At 41.5% G+C, this 15,352-nt stretch overlaps 2 protein-coding genes across 2 annotated transcripts in view; both read left to right on the top strand.

Annotated features, from left to right (window-relative positions):
• Positions 1-988: 988 nt before the first annotated feature.
• On the top strand, positions 989-8,967 carry LOC139471720 (ependymin-related protein 1-like). Its single transcript, XM_071254199.1, has 6 exons — positions 989-1,259; positions 5,655-5,780; positions 6,750-6,834; positions 7,299-7,472; positions 8,110-8,198; positions 8,722-8,967. The coding sequence occupies exons 1-6, from the start codon at positions 1,119-1,121 to the stop codon at positions 8,776-8,778; spliced, it is 672 nt and encodes a 223-aa protein (XP_071110300.1). The 5' UTR covers positions 989-1,118; the 3' UTR covers positions 8,779-8,967.
• Positions 8,968-14,260: 5,293 nt separating this feature from the next.
• Positions 14,261-15,352, top strand: part of LOC139471830 (kinesin-like protein KIF20B) — a 54,193-nt gene continuing 53,101 nt past the window's right edge. The window contains exon 1 of the mRNA XM_071254331.1: positions 14,261-14,330. The gene's annotated coding sequence lies outside the window, so the exon portion shown is untranslated. The remainder of the gene's footprint in view (positions 14,331-15,352) is intronic.

Raw genomic sequence — 15,352 nt, 5'->3', positions numbered from 1 at the left:
AGTATTTGAAGCCGCTTTACATATTGTTTTGCATAATTAAATAGATATGCTACTACGACTGCGACAGTGAGTTGCATGACAATATATATTTATACATCAAAGTGACCGTATCGCTAGCTCTCCGTTCGGCTTCGGTGACAGCACGTGGAGCCGTACAAATAATGTAAACAAAGGATAACTACGCAAAAACAAGTAGATTTTCGCGTAAGGGATACTTTCTTAATGAACCGTAACCATTGTTTAACATTTGTTTATGAAAATGTGCAGACTTGTCAAACATGAAACGGATGAAAAGCATTTGCTATATCTTGAATGGACTGTGAAAGATGTGACGAATCGTCACATGGCGCTGGCCTGTGGCAGAGGTACTATATGCTGGCTGGCTGCCGGCCGCAAGGAACTCTGGATAGGAGAGTGGGCAATCTAGACAGAATTAACCACCGGGAATCTGGATAAACTACAGAGATGATTGCTATCAAAAGAACAGTCTAATAGTGTTCAGGCAATGTTTGTGAGAGAGGGAAAGCGATTTTCAAGCACAGAATTAAAGAATGACATTATATGATAAAGAGGTTAGGTTGTGTGTTTGGGGATGGTAAATATCCTGTATTTTGAATAAACACTATGTATTTAGCTCGCCAAGGCTCGCTAAATACAATGTTTATTCCTAAAACAGGACATTTACCATCCCCAGACACACTCGCGTGATTACCTCTATTTCTTTCTATTTGATAACAAATTCCATCCATTTTAGCTATAATAACGGTAACGCTATTTTTTCAGGGCATTATCATTTGCAGAACCCCTCGGTCTTTACAACTGGCCTCCTTCATCGGGCAGTTAATGGAAGACCTCGGGCTTCTGCAAATAATAATGCCCTGAAAAATAGCGTTACCCTCATAGGTTATCACAACCGGGGTCAAGTACGCCTTGAACAAAGAAAAGACGATCGAACAGAAACGAACACGTCCAGCGGAGGATCATTAGCGCCTGTCACGTGTTTACAACCAGTTTCATAACAGTCAGGCTGCGCAGATCAGAAACAACATCCTCTTTTGTCCCCACTTCTCAGCTGTAGTCCTCGACAATTTCGGCGTTGGAGAATTTGTCTATTTGCCATGATTCTACAAGCGATTTTAGCGGCTAGTTTCACCACTGTAGCCCTTGGAAGCATTTGTTGTACACCCAAACAATGGGAGGGTTTTCAATACGCGGCCGGTGGGTACGTGGGAAGATTCGGACGCCCCGGGGAGAAAAACGTGAGTTGCCAATGATTATCATGCTCGTTTTTGTACTCATATGATGTGTCTAGATCATGTCTGATCTATAGCATGTACCTACAGTGTTGTCAGTTACAGTTTAGATGGGTCGACGTTTCTATCATGACAATTCTCGTTTAGGGTTTCGCTTCTTGGTTCATGGGCCTTGAATCTGGATATGTGTGTTTGTTTTGCTCGTGATCGCAAAACGTGACGGGGAAGGTGGAAAGTGGTTTCGTAATAGGCTTTTTAAAATTGAAAGAGAATAAGAAAATGGACAACTTACATGATTGCTTTATTTGTCAGTACTGAGACAGTAATTGTATATACATAGTGTCTGTTCAGTGAACAAGCTATTTTGAACATTGAAACTCGCTGCAAAATCTTGGAGATCAGCACCGCTTTTACCATCCGACATTAACAGGTCGCTGATACAAAGCTACAATTCATTCAGCTGTAACGTTCTGATAGAGTCGATATTTCCTATGCTGATTTTGCACCGGTCCTCAACTTGTTTTGAGTTGTATATTTGGCGTAGCACAGTGTGTTGTGGGAGAGAGGAAGTAAAACACAACTGAGACATGTTCTCATATCTCTTTGCCGTGTGACGTCACGCCGATCAGATACTTCCTGAAACGAACAAAATTCCCCGTTTTAACTTATTGTTTTTATTTTAATCTATACGATGTCGGCATTCATTTAGATTTGATTTTATTATCTGGCCTTGTCTTTGTTCTCTTACGAGTCCTATCTTTCGCCTGGTTATTTGTATTCGATTATTTTACGATTCTCTGAGGTTGGCTGGCTATCTTTGTGTCAAATTGTACTCGACGGGCTACATTGATATACCACTTGTCCGGCATGCAATAGATGTAATGACAACCCAGTATTCCTATCTCTGATAGAGATGGATAGCAGACAGATAGCTTCCTAGAAGAACCACGCCCTTATTGATTTCTTCCTTGCCACAGACGCTGAATGTTGCTGATTGAGTGAAGTTCATGAATAATGCCCTGTTCGTAAGACTGCCGTGCTTGCAATTCGTTTCGTGAGATAACTGTCACATGAGCGGAGTTAACCAGGCCCCCAACGATCACGTGAGAATTAGTCACCCACTAATACATTTTTTTTTATTCTGTATATTTCTGAAGGCATGACATGTTACATTCCGGAAATATTGATGGTTTCCTAGCACGAGTGGCCATATCCGACATACTTTCCTAACTTTCCTAAATTGATCAAATATTATTCTCGATATATTATGGGCAACTGCACTGTAGACAGTATATTCTAAAATAAATATATTGCAAGTGACTCCATGACATTTGATTGGCTAACCAAACACCGGCAGTTGCGTTTATGTTTCCATAAAACTAAAATACATAGGCCACGCCCACTAGAGGACGACTGTTTCCCGATTGGCTGATAATAGAATGGGCGGAGATTATGTTGCTTTTTTGGTGCTGAACGATGTCACCGTTTCGTCTACATTAAAGCAACATGTTCCATAAGGTTCGTTTGACAACCATTCATCGCATTGATAATGTCAAAAGGTTTTGAGATTGTCGGAAAAATGGCAGTCTTTGTGTCACTTCGGGACTTCAGATTGGTCAGTCAAGTTGTTTGCTTGAGCTGTAGCCAGAGATTAATAACGGGCGTTTATTCATTGCAGTCCCGGGTGTTCTTTGTAATGAACTATACTGGTCACAACAGGTTTGGGATCGTGACTATTTTTGGGGATATTTTTAAAGGGAAGGTGAGGTGAAATGGGGTTTAACGTCGCGTCCAAGATTATTGCACTTATATAGCGACGTGCATGCACGTGTGTGTGTGTGGCTGCTTGTACTAGTCCGGACTGATGCCGATTTATAGCGCTAGCTCACTGAGATACCATGCCGCAGTTTAACACGAATACCCCACTCAGACACAGTATACTGACACCGAGCCGACCAGTCCTTGTTTATCCCCTTAATTCCGAGCGCTAGACAGGGTAACAACAAGTACCATCTTTTAACGTCTTTTGGTATGACGCAGTCGGGGATCGAACCCCGGACCTTCTGCTCTCCGGGCGGACGCTCTACCACTGGACCACGGAGGCGGTCTTTTTAAAGGGAAGACTGGACACACGATTTCATAAAGATATTCATAAACATTCATGGTACCTGGCATTTTCTTTCAGTATATGATGCCGACGCAACCTGTATAGGTTCGTTGAAACTTTCCTGTTCAATCAATTGCGTCGTTTGTTGACATTCAGATGTGGTTAACACCACTTTGCTATCGAGATGGAAAATATACCACATTTTGATTGAATCTGTAATCTCTGTGACAATAAACAACGTAGGGTATGGACTCCACTTTGTTTTCACGTCTCAAGAAACACGCAAATATGTCTCACCCTAATATTACAACAGTCCAAGTATGTTTAATATGTGTAACCGAAACAGCACAACAAAGTCAAGAAAATTCTTAAAAATGAGCCCTCTAATACATACATACATGTTAGTCCCGCCCAACCCAAAGCGCTTTACTACACTTGAATTTAACACAGTATGCTCCTTATGTACTATATATTTCAAGAGAGAGAGGCAGAGCGCGACCATGAACATAAGTGATATGAAATTGCAACAAAACCCTTCGAGCAAGGCTGTATTAAGAGGTACATGGAGGTCATAAATATATACAGTATTCACTCATGCATGAGCAATATGGGCACATACCGCATTTCTTGTAATAAGTGCTGGTACTCAAATGATTTTGTTGCAATTTCAAATTTATGACCTCCATGTACCTCTAAATCCAGCCTTGCTTTTAGTGATCAAAGTACTGCATGTCAGGTCGAAATTAGCGACTGGAAGCAAGCATTGAAACAAAAGAGGAGAGCAAGTTTCAATACATATCATTCAAAATATATTAATCTATGTACAATAATTACATACAATGATAATAATATCCTAATACAGTTTTAATCTAAGTCTTGGAATAAAAGCAATAAATGTATGGAGTATGTACGGTAAATGCCCAGAATCATTATTTAAAGGATGCAACATTAACTACGAGTAACTCCGGTGATGATAAATAACATGAGTTTTCAGACCAATTGCGTAATTAATATATTTTTGCGTAACTACGGTAAAGGATGTATGACTTTCGTTAACATTAATTTGTTAAATGAAAATACATTTATAGAGCATATACGGTAAACTGCACAGAGAGTTACTTCCGGAAACATTCATACCTGTAGTTTTTGTAATATTTTACACGAAGTTATTATTTCGGCAATTACGGTTAGGAAAATAACAGGCTGATTGATCCGAGTAAACACGGTAGAAGATAAAGCTCAAGTTTCGGTTGTGATTATTTTTGCGTTGTTGCCATAGCCTATACTGTAGGCGCGTATGGTTGGTAAATTTAGTCATATAACAAATAATCGGTGGACAAACAGATATGGAAAAATGGTAATCTCAGTATTGCCGAAAACGAGTTGATTGTAATTACGGTTTGGAAAATCGTTAAACATGCACCTGCTCAGTTGGGAATACAAGACAGAAAGGCCGTGTCGACATGGATGAACCATGCATATCTGTCATTGCGTACTTTAAGGTTCGCGTCAATGGGTTTTCTTAGGGACTGCCGCTACGTGTATCAAGAAATATATGCTCTGTTATTATATTCACCGCTCACAGTGGTATGAGCGTAATTAAGTTCTGTTCTGTTGAGGGGCATTCACTCGGAACAACTAGTTGTATGCAATTAGATGTACGAACTGAAGTTGTATGCAACTCGGCATTCACACGGCTTCGAGTAGCATACAACTCACTGATCAAAAGCTTTTGATTCACAACATTACCGCAGGATCTTGTCATTGCCTACTACTAGTCGTAGCGGATGAATACCCCTTTAGTCGTGTAGCCGTTGATATCGACACTGCTTTAAACCCACAAGGGTGTCCACATTCGACTGACACGACACTTAAATAGCCATCCGATGAAATTACAATCATGAACGAGTAATTCTGTGCAAAGTTGGAAATAAGAGAGATGGGTGTTGTGGCGTGAGTTTTGAAATGAAATTATGGCAGCAAAATGGATCCATGGTATTTATCATTATCTGATAAAATACACTGAGTAATCGAACATGTGCGTGATTTCAAATAACAGACACGCTCGCTGAGGAGTCCCCATTACAGGTCGACTGTTGTTCGACTGGTTCCTTTCTTAGTCATTTCATTAGACGGTCAAAGTTCGCAAAATGTCGTTTTGACGAATCCAATGGGATGTCCTAAGATCCGATTTTAATGACCTTGTGTGATGTCATTAGCTCTTTTTGTAGTAGTAGCGAGCACTGAGATCGGATGTCTTTGAGATTGCTAATATCCAGGTTCCACCTTTACAGGGCCTTTACCGAGTATCGTATGACGCCACAAACAAGAAAGTGGCTGTATCTGGGAACTTTACCAGACGGGACAAGGTCAGACCTTTCAAGACCATCTACGACTTCAAAGAAGATAACTCCATTGAAGTAAGGGAATAACTGTTTAATTCACACCCAACCATACCAACTTAACAAACTGTCTAGTGACAAGAGATGCATGCCATGGTTATGTGAAGATCACCCGATGAGTGTCATGGGGTGTTTTTCTGTTCATTTCAAAAACACCATTCGTTTTATAGTGGACCAATATTATGGAAACGAAACTTGAACTCATACCGATCTTTCCTTGGAAAAATAAATGATGAGGGGAATTAATATTGTATTATGTTATCGTGCCCCAACGGTGTCGCTCATTGATCATACTATCCACCACTGGTTTGTTACAGCAGACTCGGTTATGTCCCAGACCACCGATATATAGCGGGAAATTTCCGTCCGTGGTGTTGATGTTTTGTTTGTTGTTTAACGCCGCACATGGCAATGTTCCAGCTGTACGACGGTGGTCTGTTAATATTCGAGTCTAAGTCATACAATCCTGTGATTGGCATCATGAGCATCAATGTACGAATTTGGGATACGATGACATGCGTCAAACCAAGTCAGCGAGCCTCACCACCCGGCCCAGTAAGTGCCTCGTATGACAAGCGTGGGTTGCTGAAGCCCCATTCTAACAGTGCCCACTTGCACAAAGCGATCTTAGCGCCAAGATGATCCTAACACCCATACTTTAATATAGGCTTACGATAGTCTTAGCGCTAAGATTGCTTTGTGCATGTGGGCTCAGCCTTGGAACATTGTCACCCAGTCACCACAGTGTGAAGACTCGCGTCCTTCATTGTGCAAGGATCTAAGGACTTGACTCTGATGCTTGGTTTGCTAGCACCTTTACCTGTGTCCGTGTGTTTCATTAAAGTGGTAAATGCTACAACTGGCATCTCTTCGGCTTTCCTCTAACACAAAGCTGGCACGCCGTCGTGTAACTGAAATAATGTTCAGTGCATCGGTAAACACTGACTCACTCACACATTACAAGTAACCTTATATTTGTTTTTCTAGGGCCGAGGACACCTCATCCTCCCTGAAGAGGAAACCTGCACATCCTTCCCACTCAGGAAAGAGTTCCGGGAAGCCTGTATTCCAGGTAAGTGTGAGGTCACAGAAACACGAACTATCAAAAGTCTTTTCCTTGTAAGATTTGTGTATAGAATGGTTCCACTTCAAGCGTGTGGGTGTACTTGGTTACCCTGTGTGGTATATATGACCTGGTTTTTAACCCACAATGCATTGTTTTAGACTATTCAGGGAACATTTTTCAGGATTTTCGAGAACATTTTTTTTCAAACGCTAAGCAATTGCTTAACACTCTGGAGGCCCTATTTATTGATTCATGGGGAGTTATTTGCCACATTTCTTCTTGTTACAGACGGGGCGGTCGGGTAGCCTAGTGGTTATAGCATTCGCTCGTCACACCGAAGACCCGGTTTCGATTCCCGCATGGGTGCAATGTGTGAAGCCCATTTCTGGTGTCCCCCGTCGCGATATTGCTGCAATGTTGCTAAAAGTGGCGTAAAACCATACTCACTCACTCACTCACTCTTGTTACAGACACGGCAGCCTATGAAGGCTCCAGCTATTTCGGGGTCGGTGAGAACATGCTAAATGTGAAGGCGTACAAGGTGAAGAGGGAGGGGCGTGGTGCGGATGTGTCTGCCGTCGTGTTGGCCACCAGTGACGAGTGTGTCCCCGTGGTTGAGAACGTGTGGGGGTCAGTGAAGAGAGGTGAGTCGACTTGTAGGCCAACCACGAACAGTGAGTTTTGTTCAACGCTGCTGTATTTCAGTTTTCCGGGGATGTCAGCTTGAAGGGACGTTGACCACTTTGTTGTAACCTATGCGCCACGAATAGGGGAACATTGTTCACAGCCTTAGAAACATAATAGTGGCGAATCTGGTAGGCGGAACCAACATCATGGATGTCTGGGATGCAACTCTGTACAGCGCCTTGCCCTGCCAAACAATTTGGGTTGGTGGAGTCGGTTATAGGTGGAGCGAAGTAATGGAATTACGCAGGGTTAAAGGTGGGTTCATCGTGATATTGCGTGGTTGCTGGATGGAACTGGGTTTGCCCGTAAGGTTGTGCAGGGTGGTTGAAGAATTAGGGTGGGTGTGGTTGGATTAGTGAGTAAATGTTGCTTTAAGCCGCACCAGCAATATTCCAGCTCTTAGCGGCTAAAGGTGGGACTAGAGTATGTATAGGATGACTTCTGCTGTGGGTATGAGATGTGTAGTGGGGTTGAGGTGTAGGGTGGAGATAGGGACTATATGGCATTTTGGGGTGGCCAGGACAAATTCTTGACATGCACAAATCAGGGGGGTTTAAAGTGTACAACGTGTAAGCATTCATCTTTTCTGTGCAGTCTCTTTCTTCGGATCCGTGAACTTCCTTCAACTCACAGCAGGTATCCAGGACCCGGCCGTCTTCTCGCCCCCGGAGTATTGTGAAGAGGTGGGTACCAAAGACTGTGATATTTTACGAACGCTTCAAGCTACTGCTCGATTCAGTCTCGGGCAACCGCTTTATTTATCGTGATGGGATGAGATATGGGGGTGCATAGGGTATGATTTAAGGATTATATGTTGTTTTAAAGTGTTGACAACTGGCTTTAAGTTTTGGAAAGAGTGCATCCCGGTCAGTGTCTCAGAAAATTACCAAATATTTAGAAAAAATAATTTCACTGATTATTGCCAGATATTTTTACAAAGATTTAGGTTGGGCTTTGGCAGTTTCATCAAGTTTGATTCAAGTCATCCCAAACTTTCGTTGCTTGAAAACTCAAATTGTATTGTGCATGTATCAATCTAGCTGTCAACATTCCACTTCGATCAGAAACAATATTTCAGTCGCAAATTACAACGTCTAGAACTTGTTTCATTTATATACTACTCACAATAAGTTAGGGACCGCCCGATTCTGTCCTATTACTATAGTTAATCTGTCATGGCATGAATAAGAATGTCTTTTATTGCAGGGGACTGTGGAGATGCTTGATGAGCTGCAAGCAGAGTACGGCATCCTGCAGCAATAGAAACCACATCTTGAGGCAGCCGGAAGCATACTTCAGCAATGCACATTTTTTCCTCCCTACTTTTATACTGGCCACATGTACTAGTTAAAAAACAGTTTTGTCACTTCAGCTGTCTTTTTACACGAGCAATGTGCATTAGCTCCGATGGCTTGCTTCTCAATTAATCTGACATGCAGTAATATTGATAATTTTCAAATAAAACATTTTTTCCTCCACAATGACTAACCTCAACATTTAACTGGCAATGATATGACGGGAATTGTGTTCAAATCGACCTTAATCCAATTGCTCCACTCTAATTCAGAAACGTTAAAAAATACTAATGACTTAAAGTGGCTGTGTAAAGTACTAAAAGCATGTATCAATATTTGCCTATATACATATTATATATATATATATGGGCTGAAGAATATTAGCCATTTGGTTTTATTTTCAGATATGTATGTCAATATTTAGTGTTAGGTTATCAATATGTCTGGAAACCTCTAACCAGGGACATGAATCGCCTCCTCTGTCTGTGCAGTATGTAACCCCTCATCATCCATCATCGGGGGTACAGTTGTTCCATTCTCTTACGTATACAGCCTCTGCTTGCAACACTTTATTTCGGGGTCCAGTTGTTTTCTTTCGGGAGAACATTTTATAAAAGGATTGTGGGTTCTCACCTTAACTTCACTGAGTAACATCTACAGATTTATTTTTAAAAAAATGGTATTTTGATGGGTTCAGTTGTGTATAATTTGATACTGTAAAATAATCAACTCAAATATTCTAGAAATAATAAATGTATTTTTGAAGAATATGTTTTGTGATTATTTTTTATATAAAACAAAACAACAGACGTTATGTGTTTTAGTTTCGGACACAATGGTTTCGAATCCCTTGTTCATCTCGATTATGAAATGGGGTGAGGTGAAATTTGGTTTAAGGTCGCGTCCAAGATTATTGCACGTATATAGCGACGTGTATGCACGTGCGTGTGCGTGCGTGCGTGTGCGTGTGTCTGCTTGTACTAGTCCGGACTGATGCCGATTTATAGTGCTAGCTCACTGAGATACCATGCTGCAGTATAACATGACTACCCCACTCAGACACAGAAAACTGACTCCGAGCCGACCAGTCCTTGTTTTAGCCCCTTAATGCCGAGCGCCAGACAGGGTAACAAGAAGTACCATCTTTTAACGTCTTTTTGGTATGACGTGGTCGGGGATCGAACCCTGGACCTTCTGCACTCCAGGTGGACGCACTACCACTAAACCACAGAGGCAGTCCTTGATATGTAATTTCTGTTTTCGCATAAAGCATTAATAAACCCAATCTACCACGAAATCAGACGGAGGCGGTCGATTTTGAAATGAGGTCGCACCATGCCTTTCCTTGTCGGATTCCGGTTCAAAACAGGTCCCCATGATTCCATGCTTGTTATAAGCCGACGCATGAGGATCATCGAGAACTTACATCGTCTCATCACCTGAGGATTCCCGGTTAAGATTGGTCCCCATCAACCTATATGATGGTCGTAAGAAGGCGACCAAATGGCTCGGGTGGTCAGGCCTGGTGACTTGTTTGAATGACCCGTGAAGATCCGGGGTTGAATAGGTCTTCAGGAACCAATGCTTGCTGCTTGTCGTTAGAGGCGGCTGGTCAGGCTTGGTTGATGCATGTCATTGTATCCCACTTGCGTGGATCGATGTTCATGATGTCAATCACTGGATTGTCTGGTCCACATTCGATTATTTACAGACCGCCGTCATATAGCTGGAATATTGCAGAACAAACAAAAACTAACTAACCAACAAGGTTTCTGCTCAGAGTTATTAATATACAAACCTTTGATCGGAAACTGTCACCTTCACGCAGTGGGATCGTATCGGGTTAAAAGATGGGACTACTCAAATTGTTCTGTTGCGTGAAAGGGGCGAGGTTAGCCGAAATCTTCGTGACCAACTCTTCCCATTCGTGACCAACTCGTGTTATTTCGGGACAAGCCGAATGTAGGTTACGGAAAGGGGCGAGTGGTGACGAATGCAATTCTTCCCAATCCTGGACGAACCGAATCATTCGTGACCAACTCGTGTTATTCCGGGACAAGCCGGTTACGGAAAGGGGTGAGTGGTGACGAATGGAGCCGAATGTAGGTTACGGAAAGATACGAGTGTTGGCGAATGCTTCAAGGGGGTTCGAGTCTCCATTCGGCTTCTCCTGAAATGGTACAAGTTGATCACGAGTATCCGTGATATGTCTGCTTTCAATTCAATAAGGAGAGACATAAAACCTCATCTATTGACACGTAGGTTACAAACGTTTATGAAAAGTTAATTTCCATTTTGAGATATCTTTGTGAGAAGGCTGTATTTATAGACAATGCCAAGCTATCATAATTGTGATCATTCACTTGTGCGGGGAAATGAACCCGGATGTTTGACATTAGGCAGGTTAACTCAACTACACCACCATGACACCACTGCCCAATGACTTAAAAAGAGGGCTGGCTTTCTGATGCGGTGTACCACATTTGGTTCGCATTGAGGCAGACAGGATCCCAGTAGTGATCTTATTATGGGACAGTCGTGCAGGATCCTATATCGAATTCAAGTTTTAGGGCCTTCAAGATCATTTTGAGGAGGGAATTTACAGTTCCAGGCCTAGTTCGACAAAGCAATATTAGCGCTAAAACCAGCATGTATTAGTTTAATTGTGAATGAAAAAGTATAAGAGTAAAAGTTTGTAGGGTTTAAGGTTGCTTTTAGAGATATTCCAGTAAAATGGCGGGGAACACCAGAAATGGGCTTGACACATTGTTTCCTTATGGAAATCGAACAAAGGCTTTCGACTTGGCGCTTGAATGCTTTAACCGCTAGGCTACCCCACCGACCCTACGATTTTGAACTGTGTTCCTAAAACTGTTTAACACAGGAAAGTACTTGTTCGAAACACAAGCACGTGGAAAGTGACAGTCCCTTATTATCCCCCTCGATGTCCCGTCCGTCCTCTTCTGAAAGGGTGCAAATTGTCTCAAAAATAAATAAGTTGAGAAATGAAATTTAACACACTAATCTTACTGGTCACCATGGCAAATGAGTTCCAAAGTGGCGTTGTAAATCCATATTTTACAATGTTAAGGTCCTTGATCCATGTTATTTCACTCGGTGGATCATGTCTCCTTTGAAGGCAAGTTTTCTCAGAACTGCGACCGCCTCCGTGGTCTAGTGGTAGAGCGTCCACCCGTAGAGCGGAAGGTTCGGGGTTCGATCCCCGGCCGCGTCATACCAAAAGACGTTAAAAGATGGTACTTGTTGTTACCCTGTCTGGCGCTCGGCATTAAGGGTCTAAAACAAGGACTGGTCGGCTCGGAGTCAGTATACTGTGTCTGAGTGGGGTATTCATGTTAAACTGCGGCACGGTATCTCAGTGGGCTAGCACTATAAATCGGCATCAGTCCGGACTAGTACAAGCAGCCACACAAACACACACACGTACATGCACGTCGCTATATAAGTGCAATAATCTTGGACGCGACGTTAAACCAAATTTCACCTCACCTCACCTCACCTCACCTCACCTCACCTCAGAACTGCGAAAGCTACATGAATTAAACTTTGCTAGCTTATCTGAGAGATCCTTCTCCAGACTGAGTTGGAATATTTTTAGCGCAGTTATCCCCCCTTTCTACATGCTTTAATGTCTGTGCATCCTGTTTGTTGTGCATGCTATCAGAAAATTAGCATTGAAGCAAACACATCATAGTCACCAAGACTGACCACTTGATTCAGTAAGTTGCCTCGTACTTACAAAAATGGGTTTTTAACCAATTTTAACCTGGAATCTCTGCAAGTAGGTATGATGTATAATGACTGACTGACTGACTGAATTCTGTTTAACGCCCCTTTCAACACTTTCCAAGTTATGTCACGACGTGTCAGCCTAATGTGGGAGGAAAGCCCGAAGTGATGCAGGTCTTAGACGTTTACCACGAGCACGGATACTGGTGCCGACGGACCTAGAAACATAATCGGGGTGAACCAGGACTCGAACCCACGACCATGGGTTTCTGGCGTACCCAAGGGACGCAACTGCACAGCGAAATGCGGCGCCTTAAACGAATGTTCCATCCGTTCCTCCCCATGATGTAAGGAAACACGTTGCTGTCCCGATCCCGATCCATTACTATTGCCATGGAACATTTACCAAAAAATGTCAGACAGTGGGTTTCTGATACTGTATTTCAGTGTGTCAGAAAATTAATACAGGATACAATATATATTAAATTTACAAAATGTCTATTTAATACAGAACTATATAGTAAGCGGCGCTTAGCTTAGTTACAAATGTACGTGAACCACAAATATACTTCCGTACATATACCCTGGGGAACTGATGTGCCAAAGTCACGGTCGGCATTATATTAATCAACATCCAACGTCGAGCATCGGGCTTCTCCTATGAAAGAAGATCTATGCATGTAAAACGGATTAGCTCCCGTTTGCTGCCTTGTCCAAAATTGAGACAGTGTGACTGTCTCGGTGTGTTTATTTCAGTAATTAACAGCAAGATTGATCTCCGTGTATGTAAAAAATAATAAATTGGCAGACACACTAAGTATAAATGACCGTTGTGACTTTCTCGGTGTGTTAGTTTTAATAAATAACAGCTTGATCGATCTCCATGTATGTAATAAATAATGTGAGCAGACACCGTAGAATTAAGTGACTGGAGCTTGCTAGATCTGCCAATTACCACAAAAACTAAAGCTGTGTAAGTGGGCGATGATTGTGCAAAAGGTTGTATTCCTTCGTTTGTAAAAGACGAAATGGTAATAAAATGACGACAAAGGGCCTGATGTTTTATAATCTTTTCCATCAAATGGAGGAATGATTTGGCGATTCCCATTTTCGGAAGCAAATAAGGAGCGAAGTAAGAAAAGAAACAAATAGCCCCGCCCTCACACCTTTCTTGCAATCGTCACATATTTCCTGTTGTCACTGAAACAAACTTCAAGAAACAAGTTGAACTCCACCCCGGATCCTATCGTAATATTTGGGTTTTCAACTGAGATATCATGTATTAATTCAGTGTTTTTGTCTCGGTTCTAAAACAAATCACAAAATATTAATACTGATATCAATATTTACCAAAAGTACCCACTCAATCATGGTATAGTTATATACATCACTGCTGGTAGCTAAAGGGCAAAGGCATATACATTGATAATTGAAACACAATATATGCTGATTATTAAATTTTGTCTCCATGTTATGATTAAAGGACGTATCGGTACATTGCGATGTTTCGTCCATTCTCTATAGCGATACTTGAATTCCCCATCAAACCTAAGTTGTTTCATTGAAGTTGACGTTGCATGCGTGATCGAGAAGATAATATAATATCTGTGTTGCACTTAGCGGCTATCTTCAAGAGCGCTTTTTGAGAGTTACCTCCCTTGCAATATTTTGATCCTGTGATTGGTCCATTTCAAAAGCCTAAGCGCGAAGTTGGTGTCTGATCCGAGCAAGATGTTTTCTCAAGTTTGACTGTCGGATTTCTGAAAAAAGGTAAGTGTACTGAGTCGTTTTGATCCAAAAAACAAAACCACCAATATAATGGACATGAGTAGGCTCTTTCTGAGTTAATTTGTTACCATTCGATCGAGATAGTCTTTGTGGATGTATATTCATGTGACGTGTATGATTCGATGGACGGCGATTTGATTGTTTTCCTCGAATTTACATTTTGAATGTGGAACGATAATGCTAACAACAACCCCGACTATAATGATTTTTTAAATTTTGTATTGCGAGTTATATCTGTGTGCAGGAAAAGGACGAGTTTGCCCTTTGTTGTAATTCCTCAAGTGAAAATAGTGACGATGCTGCTGCTGACAGCACTCATCCTAATTCAGTGTGCACAGCAAATGTCTGAATGTATTTATTTATAGACATTATGAAAGAAAATATTATACAAAGGTTTCATGAATTATAAAATTATGAAACCACCCACGCAGTGTCACCCTATTTATTTAATCATTCTTTAATGAAGACAGGGATGACTTGTGGATTTCATTTCTATTTTCTTTCAATGCAACGTTTTGGTGCAGGAGCTAGTTAGGCCTTGTACATTTATCAGTCAAGCGATCTTCCTAGGACATGGTTATATCAAGTATTTAGCTAAGATTACACATACACAAAGATTTACAACAACAAAGTATTAGTAACAACTGATGATAAAGGACACAGCCTTAAACAACAAGTTTGTTTGGATTACAGGATGTTTGAAAGCATTGCTCATGTTGATACAACCCTTTCTAAGTTGAAACAGCTTCTCCTCCATGTCATCAGAGGCGTCAGGTATGCACATTAACCAAGAACAACAGCTATCGTGATACCATAGCAATATTCCAAAATGTTTGAGATTCAACTAGAAACAAACAGTTTTTATCCACTAGTCCTTATAATAACATCCACTAGTCCTTATAATAACGTAGCAAAATCCTTAAATAGGGCAAATTTCTTCTAGTCCTTATGATACCTTAATTATTGGGCAGTTTGGCATGACTATAGGACTAGTGCCAGTTTCT

The sequence above is a fragment of the Haliotis cracherodii genome, unplaced genomic scaffold (genome assembly GCF_022045235.1).
Source record: "Haliotis cracherodii isolate W230 unplaced genomic scaffold, xgHalCrac1.p SCAF_23, whole genome shotgun sequence".
NCBI lineage: Eukaryota > Metazoa > Mollusca > Gastropoda > Lepetellida > Haliotidae > Haliotis > Haliotis cracherodii.
The sequence above is the reverse complement of the archived record's forward strand: the minus strand, read 5'-3'. Positions and strand labels throughout refer to the sequence as shown.